Below are 20,431 nucleotides of genomic sequence, written 5' to 3'. Positions count from 1 at the left end.
GACGCTTAACCAACTGAGCCACCCAGGGACCTCTAAAAATCACTATTTTTATTCACCCTTTATTATCCTGTGTTTCTCGAGCTTAATATTGGTTATTATTCAATCCAAACTCCCACTAGGGACTCTTCTTTAAACATAAATTTATTTTCTTTGGCTCCCTGCTGGCAGCACTTCTCTGTGCTACTTTCCCTGAAAAATTGTAACCAGGCCCAACTTTTCACCCTCCTCTACAGCAATACTTCCCAATCTATCCTCATCAGTAAGAACATCTATTATGATCCCCTAGCTCTCTCATTTTGAAATATTTTGCAACTGTATTTATTGAATAGTTTTCCTATTTTTTTAATTTATTTTTGAAGGAGAGAGAGAGACAGAGCATGAGCAGAGGAGGAGCAGAGAGAGAGGGAGACACAGAGTCCGAAGCAGGCTCCAGGCTCTGAGCTGTCAGCACAGAGCCCGACACGGGGCTCAAACTCACGAACCGCAAGATCATGACCTGAGCAGAAGTTGGATGCTCAACCAACTGAGCCACCCAGGTGCCCCAATAATTTTCCTATTTTTAATTATGCACTTAACTACTGACCGGCATCTATAATTAGATAAGAGAATCAGGATTTTGTTGATAGCACTCAAGCCAGAAACAAAGAAATTTAATATTTTAGTCTTCCGGTGGACTAAAGTTTCAGTTTTATTGGGCTATCTCAAACACTGAAACTCCCAAAGAATCTCAAGGACTACTGGAGTTCCTTCCATCCTAAAAGCTGAGAAAACTAATTTTCTAACAAAGATTTGTTTTTTTAATCACTAGGGTACAGATCTGTCTTTATAGTCATTAGTCCAGAGTGTTTGTTTTTACCTTATAATTATTAGTTCAAAAATATAATCTATAGGGGCATCTGGGTGGCTCAGTCAGTTAAGCACCAGACTCTTGATTTTGGCTCAGGTCATGATCTCACGGTTCGTGAGTTGGAGTTCCATGTCCAGCTCCTCGCTCACAGTGCAAAGCCTGCTGGGGATTCTCTCCCTCTCTCTCTGCCCTCCTCCCATCCCAAGCATGAGCGCACACACATGCTCTCTCTCTCAAAATAAACTTTTTAAAAAATTTAATATACATAATCTATAATTTAAGGACAAATGCTAGCCTATCATCAGAGAGAACCAGCCAGGATCAGATTCGGTTTATGGTATTAATCCTAGCTAGCTTCTAGCTCCTAGACTAACCCTGTGCAAATGCCTTGGTTTGTTTTTTTCCCTTTTCAAATATATTCAACCTGGCTGAAAAGCCAGTCTGAAAGACAACTCAGCAGGGATCTTAGATAAAGCAGGAACTTTCTAGGTTGGAGATGAATGAACAAAGCATTTAAGAATAGAAAGAATAGATGTGTGGCGCATTTTTATTTTAAAATCTCCACTGAAAGTTGGGGGGGGGAGTTTGTTTACAAGTTGGTGGGCTTGTTCACTCCTGCTAAATGGGACAGCTTTCTCAGCTGAGGATCCTGTCACCCTGACGCATTACTGAACGCAGTGAAGCCTGACTTTGGATTCTGGTTTGGAACCCACCCACCCCTTCCGTCCTCTCAAGCCCTAGGTCTTCCTCAGAAATTTCAGTCTGCAGGTATCTGAAAAGTACTTATGGGTCACAGTAACAATGTCAACAATTTCACCAGCTTACTGCAATTTGAAGCCTGAAAAATCACATTTCACTTCAAATCACATTGGCCCCACCAATCTGCATGAATGATGTGATAAATTAAGAGGTTTAGAATTTCAGAAAGGTTACCTTAAGATATTCCTAACAATCTGAAACCGATTTGCCGAAACAGCAGCTTTCTCTAAAATGCTTTGTGCTAGGCTTGCAGTGAAGCTTTCATTCTTAGCTATTATCTTTCAAGAAGCACTTTAACAGCTTGCTCCTCCTTCACAGGAATTATCCAGGCCACTCAGGTGAAAGAATAGCTTTCCTAAATGCAAAACAGTGCCTAGGTCAGTGGTTCCCAGCCTTGACTGCACATTAGAATCATCTGGGTAGCTTTTTAAAAATAACTATGTCCAGCCCTTTCTGATTAACTGATCTGGAAGGGGAACTTGGGCTCCCCAGATGATTGGAATGTACAGACAAGATTAAAAATCACTAGCCTACAAGAATGGCTTGGGCAGGGCACCTAACAACACATTTCTTTTTAGGGTCTTAATATGAGCCAAAGACTGTGATGCACACTCCTAAGTCCAAGAGCTGATAATCTTAAAAAAAAAAAAAAAAAAAAAAAAAAAAAAAAAAAACAACAACAGGTAACAAATTATGTTTAGAGTATTCTCGGAAAAATAAAATGTACCATCTGTGATCCTGACTGAAGCCACATTCAGTTCATGCTATCAGGATAAGTTCTCCTAAGTCACATTTAGGCTCTATTAGTCATTGATATGTTTCAAAAATCCCAATATTTCAGTACTCAGACTGATCTCTCATACTGCCTCCTATACTTTGGACAGTACAAAAATTTTTGTCATATCGTATTTTTACTTCTTGGTTTTGAAAAATAGTATCACCAGATCTACCATAACAGATGTCAACATCTTCCTTTTTTCCTGTCTAACCTTCAAAGACCACAAGTCCTTTTTTTCCATAAAGCCTTCCCAGCTTACTTTGGGCCTCAGTGATTTCTTCCTAATGTAAATTTCCAGTCCTGACCATATTTTTGACATCTGTTATACTGCTATTTTGCCTTTCATCCACTCTAGGCCTGTTTTCCTAAGCACTTCAGGGACAAGTACCGCGTGTGTGCGTGTGTGTGTGTGTGTGTGTGTGTGTGTATCACAGTTTCCACAACAGGGCGAACAAATCTATGTTTGGGTTTCCATTATCAAGTTAAGCTTTCTGGCTCCCTTCACCTCTCCAACTCTTTTCACTGAGCTCTCCCCTCAACTCTAAAACTCCCTTTAACCCAACGAGGTCATCCTCCCTCCCAAGCATTCTTACCTACTATTATTGACTTCTGAATTTTAAGATTCTACAACGCTTGCTAAACAAAAACAACTACATTCCTGTCCTTGGTGTTTTGTTTGTTTAGGCTCTTCTGTAGGCTTGTCTCCTTTACGATTTCCCTCTTCCCGCCCCGCAAAATCCAAATTACACTTCTACCTGGGTAACTGACACCAACAAGGCTTCCTTCCCACCAGCAGCCGGCCCTAACGAGTCTCATTCCCGCTTCGAGCGCACATTCGCCTTCCTAAGATGGCCGCCACAAACCCCGAGGAAGGCAGGGCGGGTTCCACCCACGCAAGGCCACTACCGTTCCGGAGACCCCCAGGAGGATGGGCTAAAAAAGGAGAATGGCGCGAGGCGGGGGAACCTGAAGGGCAGGAAGGGGCCAAGGCGGGGCCCACGGCGAGGGAAAGGAGGGTCCACGCAGCCCACGCTCCCGCGGAGCAGAGGCCAGCGTCACAGGAAGTGGGGGCCCCACCCTCCAACGTCAGGGGCCGGAAACGAGCGTTGCTGGGGCGCGGAGGTGAGGAGAAAGCCACTGTGGGAAGAGCGTGTCTCGACCAGGTAGGGAAGGCGAGGCCCGTCTGGCTTGGGGCCGCCGAACACCTCCCCTTTAGTGTGCTGGGACACCTTCGCCCTCTAATATCTTCCTTTTTCCTCCCGTAGCCTTGGGACTGTGGGTTCCCGGCGCTGTTGTTGTGACTGCGCACCCCGAGGGCCTACCTCTTTTGTCTCCATTTTTTTAAGTTAACCACCTTCCCCCCCCCCCTTCTCGAGTTTAGTCTCCTTGCTTAAATCTACTCTGATTGTTTCGTTTAAAGGAAGAAAAATGGTAGTTTTACTGAGACCCCATCTCTGTTAAGAGTTTAACCGGTTGCTTCAGACTATATCCAGCCCCCCAAACTTGACTGCTTCACGTAATTTGCCCATTTCACCGCGGTCTAGTACTAGGGAAAAGGTAAAGAATCGCCTGTTAACAGTTCGTTACGGAAGATACTTCAGTGAACACGGCTGAATGATGAAGCTATGGGTTCCAGGGCCCTTAGTCTACTCTAATTAGGCGTTCTGCCCCCAAAGTTTATGGTGGCTTAAAAATCAAGGAACCTAATACTTGGTTCTTCCTTCCAAACCTCTTAGTTTTTATTGAAAAAGTGTAAAGTACGTATAAGTAAAACTTGTCAAAAGGCAGATCGGGATTTCTTAATCCAGATATGAAAAATATTTTTTACAACACTTTCACTAACAGTTGTCATTAAGAAATGGGCTCCACAGCAAATTTCTAAACTAGAGTTCCAGCTGATCACTTGTATTTCCTATCATAGATTCCAAGGCTGCTTATGTCATAGAATGGGGGGAGGGGGTGTAGAATTGTATGAAGGGCCAAAGCAGAGCTTGCTCTAGAGACAATAGCCGTAAATCTAGCCAATTTTCAGGAGTTTCCTATGAGAATGGCTTTATATAAATTTAGTTCTTCCCCATAATGATGTTTGTTTAATCACAATGCTAAATAGGGGGAGATCTTCAGTAGAAGAGGATCCAAACTACAGAACTATTTCCTATCCTTTAATCGTTTGCATTTCTGGTGGAGAGTTGTACTTTTGTTACTGTGTTATCCATAAAATGAACAGTTCTTAAGTCCTAACATTCAAAAGTTTTCCCTCAGTGGTACAGGGAATGAGTTCTAACTGGAGGCACTTAACCAAGTGTATCCATTTTAGCATAGGAGATTGGCAGGGGGGAAGGGAGGTGAAACATCACTGGAATAAGTGTGGCACTTCGCAGTCGTGCTTAGGAAAAGTCACAGAAATAATAAGCTAGAATGGCTCTGGGCTTATTGGATCCATTACATGTGTACTTAAAGTAGACTGCCTTATCACCTGAATACAGTTTAAATTAGTAGTCATATTTGGTTTTTCTTAACTGTGAGCCCTAGAATTTATTCCAAGAGCGTGTTAGGCAAGCATGTTAAAATACTTCAAAGTAGTAAAGAATGCTTTAAAGGAGGGTAAATATTTGGGGGAACAGGACAGTCAGGCTTTCTTATATTGAACTTGGGTAGCTTCAATTCCAGTTCGACTCCCCTTTTTGGGACTTCCTTTGGTACATTTTTATTTCTGGTTACCTGAACCACTGCTTTTTTTTTCCCCCCTCAGCACTTGGATTCAGCTCCTTCATTTCCAACATGGAAGAAACTTACAGTATGTACTTCTTGTTGCTTTTAGAAAATAAGTTAAATTCTTTACATATAGTTTTATGTCTGACAAGACTTTTAGTGTGTTGGGAAGGATTCACATTTCTCCCTAAACTGCTGAAGATGTCTATGTGGTAGGTAGTAGAGAAATACCCAAAGTTGAAATAAGACACTTGAGGGGCGCCTGGGTGGCTCAGTCGGTTGGGCGTCCGACTTCGGCTCAGGTCACGATCTCACAGTCTGTGAGTTCGAGCCCCGTGTCGGGCTCTGGGCTGACGGCTCAGAGCCTGGAGCCTGCTTCCGATTCTGTGTCTCCCTCTCTCTCTGCCCCTCCCCCATTCATGCTCTGTCTCTCTCTGTCTCAAAAATAAATAAAAAAACGTTAAAAAAAAAAATTAAAAAAAAAAGAAATAAGACACTTGAAATTTATCAAGCTTTGAAAAGGCTACAGTTGGGACAGCTGTGTTAAACTATATTTTTATTAAATGAAGCATTTTAATTTCTCAGGACTTCAGTTGCTCCTATTAAGTACAAGGGGCTAGTAACCCCTGTTTTCTTTCTATTGTGAGGAATAATATTGTGTACATAATGATGTTGACGTACGTTAAATTTTTAGGATTTAAAGACATCCTAGGAAGAGTTCTTAATTCTCAAGTGACCCAGGCACCTTAGATGGCCCAAGAAGTCAAAAGGGAGTGAGCACCTAGAATCATACAAACGTAAAAACAAAAGAAACCTGAAAAATCATTTCATTTAACGTTCAGATTTTACCTACGAGAAAATAGAACCTGGGTTAACTGACTTTCCCAAGGTCGCGTAGTAAGGGACAGAGTCCTATGTTTTTCATGTGTCATGCCATACTTGATACCATAAGGCACTATGGTTTCTAGGTCCTAACCAAGTTTAAAGAACCTCTGCATCAATGAATGGATGAAACTTGTCAGCGGGGCCTGCTTTGTTTCTTACTTTGCTGTCTCGTTCAGAATGTCTTTAGAGTAAGTTCCAACGAAAGGATATTTTTGTTCCATTTTACCTTCAAGGAAGAGTCCAGTAGAATCTTTATTACCGATCTATAGAAACTACATGGAAATGGTCTTTATTAAATATCTACATCAGAGGTTTTCGGACTTTTGAGCATGCAGCAGAATCACCGAGGGAGCTTGTTAAAACTCAGATTGCTGGACTCAATCCCACAATTTCTCATTCAGAAGGTCTGGGACCCAAGAATTTGCAGTTCTGACATGATTTCAGGCGAGGCTGCTTATCAGAGGACCACACTTTGAGAATCCCTGATCTAGAAAGCTGATTCTCTTTGGTCTTCCGTAGGGCTCCCTCCCCTACTCCCTTAATTTTTCTTAAAATATTATAATTTAAGCCTGGAATTCCATGTGAGATAGGCAGATAAATATTTATTTGTTCTTGGAAGCTTACTACTCTATTAAATTAGAAAGCAACAACTCCCCTTTATGTCTCTCATTCTTTACTTTTTTCAGCCATATGTTTCTATTTTGCTTAGAAAAATATCACTTGGGAGTGTGTTAGAAATGCACAGTGTCAGGACACCATCCCAGACCTACTGAATCAGAATCTGCATTTTAACACAGTCCCCAAGTGATTTAACGCCTAGGGATTATGTTAAAGTTTGAGAAGCTCTGCTTTAGAATATACTTGACCTTCTCAACCTTAAATTTTAACCTTAATCTGATAGATTGTGGGGCCCCTGGGTGGCTCAGTTGGTTAAATGTCTGACTCTTAGTTTGTCTCAGGTCATGACCTCATTGTTCCTGGGATCAAGCCCTTCGCTGATGCTGAGGGTACAGAGCCTGCTTGAGATTCTCTCTCTCCCCCTCTCTCTCTGCCCCTTCCCCACTTACATGCGAGCACGCACACTCACGCGTGCACACACATGCTCTTTCTCTCTCAAAAATAAATAAACTTAAAAAAATTAATTTGATAGATTCCAGAAGATTTCCAGTTTCTGCTTGGGAGCTGTACCTCTTAGCTGTTGATACTTTTGTTGGGTCTAGTCCTGATTTCTATGAAGTTTCCCCCATTTTTTCTCACGTGGGTTCCAGGCCCTACCCAAGGGTAAGGAACATCTGAGTCTGTGCTTTTAGAGGCAGCTTATCTACAGGGCCTACTCTGTTTTCCAAATTAAGTTATATTCCCAAAAAGCCAGACAGAGTTTTTGCTGAGCAGTTTGATAGTATTTATTACAGGTATTTATGACTTTAAATACACCTGTATCTCAATGCCGCACTCTTAGGTATCTGTCCAAGAGAAATGCTCATACGATACACAAAGAAGTGTATACCAGATTGTTAGTCACAACATTATATATAATAACAAAAAACTGGAAACAACCTAAATGTCCATCCGTATAAAAACTGATTAAAAATCTATGGCACATCCCTATGCAACACTAAAATATTCCTGTTATGGTTTGGTTGTTTTTGGTTTGTTTGTTTGTTTGAATATTCCTTGTATGCACTGACATAGAAGGAGCTCCAGGATATATTAAGTTTTAAAAAAAGGGGGCAGGGGGTCAGAGCATCCAGCTGGCTCAGTTGGAAGAGCATGCAACTCTTGATCTCAGGGTTGTGAGTTCAAGCCCCACATTGGGGGTAGAGATTATTTAAAAATGTAAATAAAAACTTAAAAAAAAACAAATAGCAAAATAGGTGCAGGAAATCCTGTCACATACTACTATATGGATGAACCTTGAGGACATTATGCCAAATGAAATAAGCCTGTCAAAAAAAGACTACCCTAGGGGCGACTGGATGGCTCAGTCTGTTAAACGTCTGACTTCGGCTCAGGTCATGATCTCCCTGTTCATGGGTTCGGGCCCCGCATAGGGCTCTGTGCTGACAGCTCAGAGCCTGGACCCTGCTTCAGATTCTGTGTCTTCCCCTCACGCTCTGTCCCTCAAAAATAAAACATTTAAAAAAAATTTTTTTAATAAAATAAAAAATTTTAAACAAGACTACCCTATGCTTTTACTTATATAAAGTATTTAGAATAGTCAAACTCATATAAACAAGAAGCAGGATTACTGGTTGCTAGGGATTGGGGAGAGGAGAGAATGGGGAATTGTTGCTTGATGGGGATAGCATTTTGGTTCTGGATTGCTTGATGGGTATAGCGTTTCAGTTCTGCTAGGCAAAAAAATTCTGGAAACTGGTTGCACAACAATGTGAATATACCTAACACTACCGGACTATAGACTTACAAATGGTTAAGATGGCAAATTTTTTTTTTTAACTTTTATTTATTTTTGAGATAGAGACAGAGCATGAACAGGGGAGGGGCAGAGAGAGAGGGAGACACAGAATCAGAAGCAGGCTCCAGGCTCTGAGCCATCAGCCCAGAGCCCGATGCGGGTCTCAAACTCACGGACCGTGAGATCGTGACCTGAGCTGAAGTCGGACGCTTAACCGACTGAGCCACCCGGGCGCCCCAAGATGGCAAATTTTATGCTGTGTATCTGTTTATCACCATGAAAATTTTTTTACTTAGAAGTAAAATAAAATTTTTCAAATCTAGAAACCAGTTGAGAGCTGACCTAAGTTACCAGAGGCCAGGAAGTAAAGCGTTAATGGTAGGAAGCCATCATTATCAGCTCTGATGCATGGCACTGTACGGGTAGTATAATGTGTACGAGTCATAAGGTGTGTCCAGTCAGTCAGCTGCTGACATGGCCCGACATGTGCTCATGATGGAATGGATTAAATGAAGAGAAACTAATAAGAATTCTATCTGTAAACTCTCCCTGGGTGTCTTGAAGCTTCAGAAATATGAAAAGATTGCTGGTCAGGATGAGCCCGGTTGGCGTAACAAGCCTGCCCGTCCTCTAATACTTTTCCTTCCTATTCTTTCCGTCCTTCAAGTCACCTTTCTGGCTCATTTGCATCACGATCATGGCTAGCAGTCTATTCCATGTTTACCACTCTCCCAGTGAAACTGCCTGTTTCAATTCCCCACTGACCTCTGATTTTCAGAGCAGTCTCCTGGTTTATAAGCTGCTTATCAAATGTGAATTGTTTACATGATTTCACTTTTATCATTGCCTTCAGTGATGGCAACAGCATTTTATTAGGTTGCCTCTTGTCCTCATAATATACTCAGAATGTGCTTAGCCATTTAATTTTCCTTTCTTAACCAAGCTTGTTAGAATTTGGGGCTCAGCTTGGGCATCATGTGAAGTCTACAGGTAGCATTATCCATTTAGAGAAACTTCTTTCGTAACTATAGAGGTAATTCCTGAAAGTATAGTCTTCTTTTAAAAAAAAAAAAAAATGTTTGTTTTTTTTTGAGAGAGAGAGGGTGTGTGTGTGTGCGCGCGCGCGCACACGAGCGGGCAAAGGGTAAAGAGAGAGGGAGACACAGAATCCGAAGCAGGCCTCAGGCTCTCAGCTGTCAGCACAGAGCCCAACATGGGGCTCGAATCACGAAACGCAAGATCATGACCTGAGCTGAAGTCAGATGGTTAACTGTGCCACCCAGGCACCCCAAAAGTATAGTCTTCTAAGGGTAGTTTTAAATAGCATGATCTAGGTTAGGGGCTTTCTTTCACATATGTCTGCAATTGTCTTAAACTTAGGAGGTTCTGTTTTTGTAGCTTACTTTTTTTTTTATCTAACTTGATAATCACTAGATTAGAGAATTCTGGTTTTTCCTCACCTGTGTTCCAAACTATGAAAAGTAAAACCACGAGGGCGCCTGGGTGGCTCAGTTGTTTGAATGTCCAACCCTTGGTTTTGGCTCAGGTCATGATCTCACACTGCGTTGGGTCCTCACTGACAACCCAAAGCCTGCTTGGGGTTCTCTCTCCCTCTCTCTCTTCTCCCGCACATGTGAGCACACATACAGGCATATTCTCTCTCTCAAGATAAATTAAAAAAAAAAAAAAGTAAAACCACCTGTCTGATAAAGGTATTGTTTTCATTTGAGAGGTGTCTGCAGCAACCAATATCAGGAACTACTTAACAGTAGTCAAAACAAACGAAAAAGAAATCTAGATCTAGAGCAGTGGTTATGAACTATTTTCACGACCTGGCATACTAGTAAATAGGCAGGAATGCTGGCAAAGGGTATTAACTACCCTCAATTTGCCCTAGAACTGACTGATGGGGGATAGAGGGCACACGTGCAGAGGAATCCCCCATCAATATATTGGCACACCATCCATTCTGACCTTTAGCATACTGGTTGGGAGGCTTTGGTTTGGCTAGCTAGAGGTAAGAATGACCCTGAATTAGCACATCTAGAAGGGAGAAGAGGCTGTCATTTCATTTAACTTTATTGTTGTTTTCATTGTTACTCTTCGTGTAAAACAAATTTATGTACAACCAAATATGAACTAATAAGATCCTATCTTATCAATATCCTATCAAGCTATCCCATGATAGCTTGTTTTGCTAGACTTCCCAAGATTTGGTGGTAATACAGTTTTATCTTCTCGGAGTTACATTTTCGTGTTTAAATGTTTAGTCACCCTTTTTTTAAAATGCCAAGTTGTCATTAGACTGTCTTGTTCTATTGTTAAAGAGTCTGTTGAAAAATCCAGTGTGTCTGGAATACTGGAGTTGTACAAAGGCTGGTTGGGTTTATGTTTATCCTACCTTTCTCTCTTTTAGTCGATTCCCTGGACCCTGAAAAGTTATTACAATGCCCCTATGATAAAAACCACCAGATCAGGGCCTGCAGGTTTCCTTATCATCTTATCAAGTGCAGAAAGGTAAGATATTGTTTGCATTATTTGCCTTGTAATGACCTCCTGAGTTCTTTTAAGAGGCCAGATTTTGTAAATAACCGTATAATTTTAACAAAAGTGTTTTAACTTAATGCCGGAATTGTTTTAGGACTCTAACTACCAACATTTATAGAAAGGAATTTATTTCTTGAGTACATAAATTTTTTCTCGTTTTCATTTTTTTCCCCCTTAACTAGTGAGAAAACACCCTTTATATGCTCTTTTCACTCTTTGTAAAACAGAGGAAACACTAATTTTGCTAGCAACGAGAAATCCCTCTTGGCTTGTAAATTTGATGTGTTCGTTGTCCTGATAAGGATTGAGTGCCATAATACACTTATTTTTTATTTTTTTGTTTGTGTGTTTAGCAATGTTAGAGAAGTTGAACAGCTAGAGGTTAGCCTAAGAAAAGATTACTAAAAATAATCATTTCTCCAAGTTTAAACAGTAAGCGTCTTTGGGGTTTGGGGGGGCGGGGGGAAGAAGTCATCTGAGTTTTTTCTCTGGTCTTAGCTGATGTAAACTACTTTAATGCTGGTATACTAATTGAGGCACTTAGAAAGGATTTTTAGAATACAGATGTCAGATACAGAGGGCAAAGGTCTGCAAGGATTTTTGCTTGGACATTTTTGGTATTTAATCCAAACTGCATACAATTCATGTATGCATTAACATCCTTTAAAGGGTGTTTCTCTTGTAATCTTGGAGACATGGTTGTAATGCCATTGGTGATCATTTCTCCACCCCTTTTGAATCTCTAGAGCAAGGATCCCTTAAAGTTGAACCTGGATAATCTGGACCAGCAGATACCACAATGACTTCCTTCCCTAGGCTCTCAAACATGCCCCAAGGGTAAAGGTTGGGAAAGGAAGCCAAGCGATAAAAAGACACTGTCTTTAACTCTCTTCTTGTGATGCTCTTAATCTTTCCCCGCAAAAATCTTTGCATTGGAATGCTTGCAAATTCCTCACAATTTTCTTCATCCTCTGTTTTTCTCTAGTGTCCTCCCCCTTCACATTATTTTTACATTTTTGAGTATCATTTGTGATACGTGTTTTGCTTCTAATAATAAATGAATTTCTTAACTGCTGATATACTTGCTACAGGATTTGGGTGATGTTAAATACTTTGTTGTTTTGTTTTTTAAAATAAGAAACTTGGTCAGCAGAACAGACCCTCATTTGGGCTTTTCCTCAGTACAATAACCAAAATAAAGGTCAAATTGTTCACAGCGTCATTTCAGGGATCGTTACTTTAAATAAGTGTTCCTGTGTTAATCTGAAAAGCCATTGCTTTGCTGCTCCTGCGGCTCCCTTCCAACAGCTATTTTCCAGCACTATTGCATTGCAATAATAGGGGCGCTACTGCAATGCAGACCAAGAGCGTGTTTCCATGTTACTGTTTCCTGAATATCACCCTTCAAAGACATCCAGAGAGCTCCACCGTTATAGGCTGTGCTGCCAGAGTCTTGTGATCCTGAGAAAGATGGCTCAAATACCCAATCCGAAATTCACCATGTCCTTCCGTATAAGCCACTTTTGACCCAGTATCTGTGTTGTCAGTCTCTGTGATCCTAACAAAGAAGCTTATGTTTTGATGATCTTGAGGTCACCTGTACAGTCTGTGTGAGTGATAAATAATTCCCTCTCACTTTTCTACCATGAGTTTGCCTCCCATAGTTAAGCCACAAGTTTATTGAGAGATGTTAGTGGAGTCGTTTATAGAATAAACCTCCTTATTTTGACAGACCCCTTAATTTGTGTTCTGCAGAATCATCCTGATGTCGCAAACAAATTGGCTACTTGTCCCTTCAATGCTCGCCACCAGGTTCCTCGGGCCGAAATCAGCCACCATATCTCAAGCTGTGACGATAAAAGTTGTATTGAGCAGGATGTTGGTAAGACTAGCTAAAATGTTCCAGTGCTAGAGGTTAGCCCTAGCTATGTATTGTGCTATGTTGTCACCTTGATTTTTGACTTTCATCATTTCAGAAGAATAATACCTTTCTGCCTTTGAGTTTTTTATCTCATCAGTAACAGGTTGTCAGGTTGTGTTTGTCAGACTGCTTTCCCTTCTGAACAGCCTGATCCATTTTACCAATAATTCATCTAAAAATAAGAATCATTTTATTGCCGTAAATATGATAAATGTCTTTGTTTCTGCTTCTCTTTCTTCTGTCAGCAAAGGGATAAGACCTCTCTGTTTAGCTTTTGTAGCATCCATTTTTCGGAAACAAAGACCTGTTAGGCTACCCTGCAACCTTTTAGGCCATTGACCCCTTTTAACATAATTGGCAATGTCCCCTTCTTACAGCAGAGTCTTTATTATCTTGCAGTCAACCAAACCAGGAACCTTGGACAAGAGTCTCTGGCCGAGAGCACCTGGCAGTGCCCTCCTTGCGATGAAGACTGGGATAAAGGTGAAGTGTTTCTATGTCTTTTTCTTCACAGTGTCTAAATTCTCAAGTCATTTGCTTTAGACAGAAGGAAGATTTTCCTTTTTTATGAGCACACCATGTTGTGCAGAATGCCTTATTATTTTTATTGGGCCCCAGAACGAGCACATTTGTATCACTGTGCAGACACGTGGAACAGCCTATCCCTCTTGATTGGAAGAAGCACTTCTTTACATCTGTTTTTTTCCATAAATTGTGTTGTACCATCTGTGTTTGGTTGTTACTGGGCACGTTTATTATTATTTATGTTGCTGTGTTTATATCCTTCAATTAAATCCCTGCTACTGTGTCAGGCAGGGTACTTGATCAATTTTTACTTGCTTCTCTAAACTTAGGTGTATTATTTCCCGCCTTACAGATTCAACTAGCATAAACTACAGCACCACAAACTGTGTTTTGCTTTCTTTGGCAGATCTGTGGGAACAGACCAGCACCCCATTTGTCTGGGGCACAGCCAACTACTGTGGCAACAACAGGTAAATGAAATGGTCTCGTTCCCAGCACTGCCTCCCAAAATCCAAGTGCTCTGTTACCAAAGGAAGCCACCAAAGCCTGATTTGATCTCGTTCCTTAATGGTGTTACTTGGTGGTAATGTAGTCTAGATGTGGTTTTGACGAGTTATTTTCCTTTTTTATTCCTCAGTTCATAAAAAAGTCACATGCTTTGTGTTAATCACTATGGGAACACAAAAATACTAGCTTATAGCCTAGCAAGGGAGACAGTGGTACGAGACATTCTTGTGTCTGTTTGGTTTTTTTGCTAGGTTCACAGTATTTAAACACTTTGAAAAAAATTCTCCAGCTACACCACATGGATCAGTTTTACTCTGGGTAGCTAATGTCTAAGGAAAAATAATCTTAAAAGTTTGTGACTTGAAACTGGGTAAGCCAGAGTACCTTTGGGTAGGGAAGAAAATGCATCTCTTCTTTCCACTGATTTGTATCTAAATCTATAAGATTTCTCATTACTGGAGAGCCTGGGTGGTTCAGTCTGTTGAGCATCCCAACTCTACATTTCAGCTCAGGTCGTGGTTGTGATTTCATGGTTCATGAGATCAGGGAGTGGAGCCTGCTTGGGGTTCTGTCTCCCCTGCTCATTTCTGCATATTCACTCATTCATTCTCATATTCTCTCCCTCTCTCTCTCCCTCTCTCCCTCTCTCCCCCCCCCCCCCTCCCTCCCTCTCTCCCCCCCCAAATAAACTTTAAAAAAAAAGATTTCTCATTACTACTTCATCTTCAAACAAGACCAAATTGCAAATATTCAGAAATGAAAATATTTATGGATTAGAAAATGAAGGAATGAGATGCTAGATTTCATTTTTCCCCAAATAGAATGCTTATCAATTTTTATTTCTTAGCTCCTAAGATAAGTTAACAATTGCATGTGTACCTTATTGTGTGTGTGCACTAAAATAGAAGAACGTGAAGATGAATTTTAATAGTACAGTTTTAATTTTCCCTCCGTCCTATGAGATGTGTTGCCTTTGGTTTGGTTGTCTTGGCATTTTATCTCTCATATTTGTTGAGTGAGTTGATGAGCCTGTCACACAACTGAACAGTAGATGGCATTGCTGTTTATCTCAATTTCTGGAAAATGAAAATGGTCAGACCCATCTTAATGCTTTTACAGAACAGTGAGCTTTTCAGAGAAGTAGTAATCATTCTAATTGCAAGAATGTTTTGATGGAAATGTGTTTACATTTCAGAATGTAGTTTGCTGTTTTCCCCCAAATTACAAAAAACACATTTTTGATGGTCTTGTGTGTGCCTGCCTGGAGAATACAGATAGGCGGGCATAGGCAAATTTGTCTTTCTTTTTGCAGCCCTGCAAGCAACATAGTTATGGAACATAAGAGTAACCTGGCTTCAGGCATGCGTGTTCCCAAGTCTCTGCCGTATGTTCTGCCGTGGAAAAACAGTAAGTGAAATAAAGGCAAAATGCTTTTATTCTTTTCATTGTGTAAATATGGTTGGTCTTGACTAGCCAAAAACATGTTCAGCGTGAACACATTACACTCGCATGACCCTGAGAGTGAGTGCCTCCTTGAATTTTGCATTCTGAGCACTTCGCTTTCTTCACCGTAGCCCTGGCCCTGGTTAATAACAGGAAAGTACAGGATTGCAGAAACCAAAAGAATGTGCTCAAGTTGGGGTGACCACTGACATCAAATACCGTGGGCAAATTTGGGGACCAATAAAAAAGCTATTAATTTTGCCTAGGAGGAAGTCATCCCTGACATTCAAGACATAATATCAATAGGAAACTGGGATTCGAAATGGATTGCAGAGACCTAAAAGGAAATGAAAGAGAGAAAATGAAAGTAATAAGTCAGAAGAACTGGCATTAAGAATAGTATTCCGATGTCTTCCCTAGGCATCAGAGGCCGTTCTGGGTAAATAGGTACTGAATTCATATCATATCACCCTGATAAATTCCCACACCCAAGATACTGTCATTTTTATTTAATACGTACTTTCCTAATGTTGCTCCCAAATGCACATTCCCTTGATTTCAGTCTCTGCTGCTGTTTGAGCTAATTTTGTAGGTGGCTAAAAGATTCCCTTTAAAACATTTCCCTTTGGATACTTCCATTTCCAAAAAAAATGAGATCACCAGATCATATGCCTGAAAGCTTGATAGGTAATGAATGAACTATTCTTTTCCCATTCGTTTGAGTAGAACCCAATCACTAATTTTGAATTCTTCTACTTTTATATTGTAAATCAGCCTACCCCAGGAATAAGTCATTTGTGTTTAGTAAGAATAGGGAATGGAGTGAGTTTCAATTGTCATGGTGTATTTATTTTGAAATATTTCTACTCCATAGATGGAAATGCACAGTAACTGAATATCTCATCAAGTAAGTGTTTCAGTTTTATTTCACTGTCTCTTCAGATGGTAGCAAGATTTAACTGGACATAAAGCAATTTGGGTCCAATTTTCTTTCAGATTATGGTACCAAATTAAAGCTTTGTGTGTGCCTGTGTTTTTTAAGTATATAGCTTCTATTATGGCTTTACACGCTAATGAATAGGCATTTACTGGTTAAATTAGAATTCTGTTAACATGCCAAGTTGCTTTCCCTAACGTTAATACACATTGCCTTTTTCCTTTTTCTTTTCTTCTTTTTTTTTTTTTTTTTATCAAAGTTGCATTCTAGATCTATCATGCCTTTTTAATGGGCTTGAGATTAATCAGACAGCTGTGCTTCACTGCTCTGCAATTTTTCCTTTGCTGTACAGTTTAACACTCATCAAAAAATTCACTCCTTTTAATGAGCACTTAAAAGTTTGGGGTCTCTAAGAGTCTTGCACTGTCGATCTTATCTGAATACCTGATTTAGTAGAATCTCACAAAATCTATATGAAGGGAGCAAAATCTTTTTACAGAGAAAGCCTTTCCTTGAGGTAACCCTGTACACCTATGGCAGAGCCAAATTTGATGCTTCAAATGCTATTTTGGTTGAGGTTGCCCGGCCGTCTTGCTCCTGGCAAAAGGAATATTATTAGTCTAGGGAGGAGATGATATCCCCACTGTCATGCAGATAGTAGGCTCTCTGTGAATATTTACTTAATGAGTAATTGGCCTGATGCCTTCCAGTTCATTCGCTTCCTCTGGACAGTGAAGCAGGTGGATCTCCTGTGAGTTAGGGTTCATGTTGTACCAAAACTGATGTTTCTTCTAGTGAGAAGCAGAAAAGAGATTCTAAAAGCAAACACCCTTTAGCCACGGACAATATTTACAAGTTGCTTCTAGGTACTATCCATTTTTCTTGGTAGGTTCTGATGTCACATGGTTAAATACATCTGGAAACCAGAAAATTAGATTTGGCCCCAGAAGAGAAAGTGCTACAGCAGCACTGGGGTGTGTCAGGAAAGCACACGCTGACCTGGATGAATGACGAACTTTGAAGCCTTCTCTGACACGCCTCCCAAGATGCTTGGTGCTCATCTCGTCTGGATAGCTACCTAATAAAAATGGTCTAGGGGCGACTGGCTGACTCAGAAGAGCATGCAACTCTTGATCTTGGAGTTGCGAGTTCGAGCCCCACATTGGGTGTAGAGATTACAAAAAAAAAAAAAAAAACTTACTCTAAGATGAAAGCCTAGGAGAAGCTCCTGTCTCTAATGCTGAATACTAGATGTTCCTCTCCTTTGGAACTTAACTCTTTGCTGTTAAACCCCTTACATGCTGAAAATGTATTTTTCTATATAACCTCTGAGGAACCAAGGGAAAAAAATTATCCTAGTTTAGGTAAGAATCCTTAAACAGCCACAGACCTTTTTCTCTTAATAAAAAATAAAGCATCATATTTTGAATGTCTGTTGTAGAATGCTGTAGCTTCTTTGGAAAGATAAAAAAAGAGAAGATAGGACTTTATCCCTTAAGGAACTTAAGTATGGGTGGAGATTTTTTTTTAATACATATACATAAAAAGGATCGGTTCACCTTGCATTTACTATGCTTTTATCTCATTGTGTTTTTATAAACAAATCTTTTTACTAGGTAAGTGTCGAAGCAGGTGATATCATATTAAGTTTTGTTCCCCTAATGTGCATTGTAAACAGCTCAAAAAATATTACTGAACTAATGAGTAGATAGAGTATGTGAGAAGAGAAAAAGATCAATATGTTAGTTGAAATTAATCCAGAATTGTCTCGAGGAGTCAATTGTATGGATAGTCAATTCTGATTTTCTTCTCACTCATGAAACTGTTGACACAAGGAGTGTACATCGATCTCTGTGTAGAATGTTTTTAATTCAATTAACAAGTTTCTGTGTGCTTAGTGGAACTGAAAAGTTAAGGGTCAGAAGGTACTTGGTGTTCTGCCATTAACAACAGCAGATTCTTCCAGCTGACCAAGAGATTTTAATCAGGTTGTGTGGCCTGTTGTCAGATGTAGTTGGTGTTTTTATCACTGACAGGAACTAAGATCTCTTCTTTTTTTCTCATTTCCTTGCAGATGCCAGACCCTAGAAGACTCTTGCTTCTTCCTGCTACCAATGGGTTCTTCATTTTTTTTTTCTCCTAATTATAGAAAGATAAACTGTGACTTTCAAACTGACAAGTACCTTTTTCTTTTTTCCTCCCTGCTTTGAGTCTCATTCATTTGATGCAGGAAAGAACTCTCAAACTCAGAAGAACTGCTTCAAATAAAGCATCAACATAGATAGCTTGATAGTTTCATTAAGTACCTGCAGCCCCAAGATCAGAAATCACATCCTGTTCCACATTAATGAAACATAATTATTTAAAGTTATCTTAAAGGATCCAGCTAAAGCAGGCAAGAAACTTGGGTTGAAAAAAAAAAAAATAATAACTGTATTTATGTTCTCTGACACACATCAGCAAGCTTCTTTTTAGAATTTATAGGAATGGGCCTTTTTTGATCAGTGCATCTTTTTATCCAGAGTCCTCAAGATGTTGATAGCATTTATATAGCAAAATACCCCATTCTTGGTTAAAATCTTAGAACATCTTGCTCTCTGAATATTTCCAACCTAGGGTAGGTTTCTTTTCATCTCTCCCACATTCCAGCTGGAAATTGTACTCGGTGTCAAACCAGGTGTAGATTATGTAGGAGTGAAGATTGGAATGGAGAGGAACAATGTATGTGTGGGGAAGAGATAGGCTTTCCACCTGTGTGTGAAATTTGATTAAGCTTCAAAGCTTAAATTTGTGATGGCCCTGCCGACTACCCTGGGATTTGTGTAGAGTAAGTTCAATTTCTGAAACACCCAAAGCTCGGGCTGTCCTAGCATCTGGTTGGCTCTCAAGAGGAAACCTCATGATTTCCCCAGACCAGTTTTTTTGTTTGTTTATTTGGATTATCTGTGCATTTTTGCTTTTTTGTTTTTGTTGATTGGTTGGCTTTTTCAGGTTTGGTTTGGTTTGAGGTCTGCATGGAGAGGAATGTAGGATGTGGTATAGATAAGGATTTGGATGAAGCATGCTTACAAATAATTTCAAAAATGATCTGTCTAGCATTGTTTGTGGGTAGCAGATAAGGGAGAGTGGGCTTTTATGGAATGCCTCCTTTCATGAGTTTTCCATTGGAGTCTCTCCTAATGAAGCAGAGCAGTTTATTTAGTTGCCGTCTCTAAAAACAGGTTCAAGATAAGCCCCAGTACAAGGTATTTCTGCTTCTAGCTGTGTGATCTTAAGTGAATAACTAAACCTTTTCCTCTGGAGATGGTGATAATGTATGGAGGGGGGAAAAAACACCCATTATGCCACTAAATCTGGTTATTTGTATATCAACCAATACCTCACAACCTAACGTTTTAAAAGTACTCGTCTTACTGGAAAATTACAAATCCCTGTTGATTTCATTTGTTTGGGTGATAACAACAAAACTGTCTATTCTGTAGTTGTAATCCAGAACACCTAACCAGTTTAGGAAGAACAAGCAGGGGTGTGAGTCTCATTGCAAAGAATTAACTGCTTGAATACAACTCAACAAAAGAATCAGAAATCACAAAGTCACAAAACATCTGACCTTTTCGAGTGTGAGTACCACTCACTGTAGGAGAACGCCTACCTGTGTTAATTTCATTAGCTCACAAAATAAACAAGCCTGCTGTTTCTTTAGTAAACTAATGATTAAAGCAGCCAATTTGTCTGGTCCAGGAGCTTTCAGGGACTACTTGGGATGTTTATTGGGCCTAGAATTCACTAGTCTGGATTTAGTTTACTAGAGATTTTTGGAAATTCCCAAAAACTAGAATAAAGAAGTGACTAAGTCTATACATCTGTCAGAATTGGGAAGGAGAAACTTCTCTGTGAGATCCTCTTTTTCAGAGGATGACTTCCCTTTGGAATGTGGACAGGTAAGCAGCTGAATATTCTGCCTTAATTTCAGTTAAAGTCAAGTGTTACAGGTTAAATGCAGAGGTATTTCACAAGCTTAGCCCAGAGAGCCTTTGAGGCCCGCATTTCAATCTTATCCAAGGCTTCCATACTCTACCCCAAGGAGAGGATTTGCTTTTTGGAAGATTGCCTTTCGCTGTAGGGGTTCTAGAAGTGCTATTGTGATTTGCAAA

The 20,431-nt window shown here is 40.1% G+C and overlaps 1 protein-coding gene across 5 annotated transcripts; it reads left to right on the top strand.

Annotated features, from left to right (window-relative positions):
• Window positions 1–3,345: 3,345 nt before the first annotated feature.
• Window positions 3,346–18,559, top strand: GTSF1 (gametocyte specific factor 1). Of its 5 annotated transcripts, none has more exons than XM_049625664.1 (9): window positions 3,346–3,506; window positions 5,137–5,181; window positions 10,814–10,914; window positions 12,700–12,826; window positions 13,265–13,348; window positions 13,743–13,860; window positions 15,210–15,304; window positions 16,215–16,247; window positions 18,352–18,559. In XM_049625664.1, the coding sequence occupies exons 2-8, from the start codon at window positions 5,166–5,168 to the stop codon at window positions 16,229–16,231; spliced, it is 558 nt and encodes a 185-aa protein (XP_049481621.1). In that variant the 5' UTR covers window positions 3,346–3,506; window positions 5,137–5,165; the 3' UTR covers window positions 16,232–16,247; window positions 18,352–18,559. The 5 variants fall into 5 exon arrangements, with proteins under 5 accessions (XP_049481621.1, XP_049481620.1, XP_049481618.1 ...); XM_049625663.1 differs by having other exon boundaries at window positions 3,349–3,547; XM_049625660.1 differs by lacking the exon at window positions 3,346–3,506 and adding an exon at window positions 4,404–4,565.
• The last annotated feature ends 1,872 nt before the right edge of the window (window positions 18,560–20,431 follow it).

Source organism: Panthera uncia, chromosome B4 (assembly GCF_023721935.1).
Source record: "Panthera uncia isolate 11264 chromosome B4, Puncia_PCG_1.0, whole genome shotgun sequence".
NCBI lineage: Eukaryota > Metazoa > Chordata > Mammalia > Carnivora > Felidae > Panthera > Panthera uncia.
This window is presented reverse-complemented; position numbering and strand designations above follow the sequence as displayed.

Excerpts from the sequence above, each read along its gene's own strand:
- GTSF1 (XM_049625660.1), top strand. The coding sequence starts at position 4,484 with ATGCTAAATAGGGGGAGATCTTCAGTAGAAGAGGATCCAAACTACAGA. Across the intron at positions 10,915-12,699 it reads ATCTTATCAAGTGCAGAAAG|AATCATCCTGATGTCGCAAA; the intron begins GTAAGATATTGT and ends TGTGTTCTGCAG. Across the intron at positions 13,349-13,742 it reads CGATGAAGACTGGGATAAAG|ATTCAACTAGCATAAACTAC; the intron begins GTGAAGTGTTTC and ends CCCGCCTTACAG.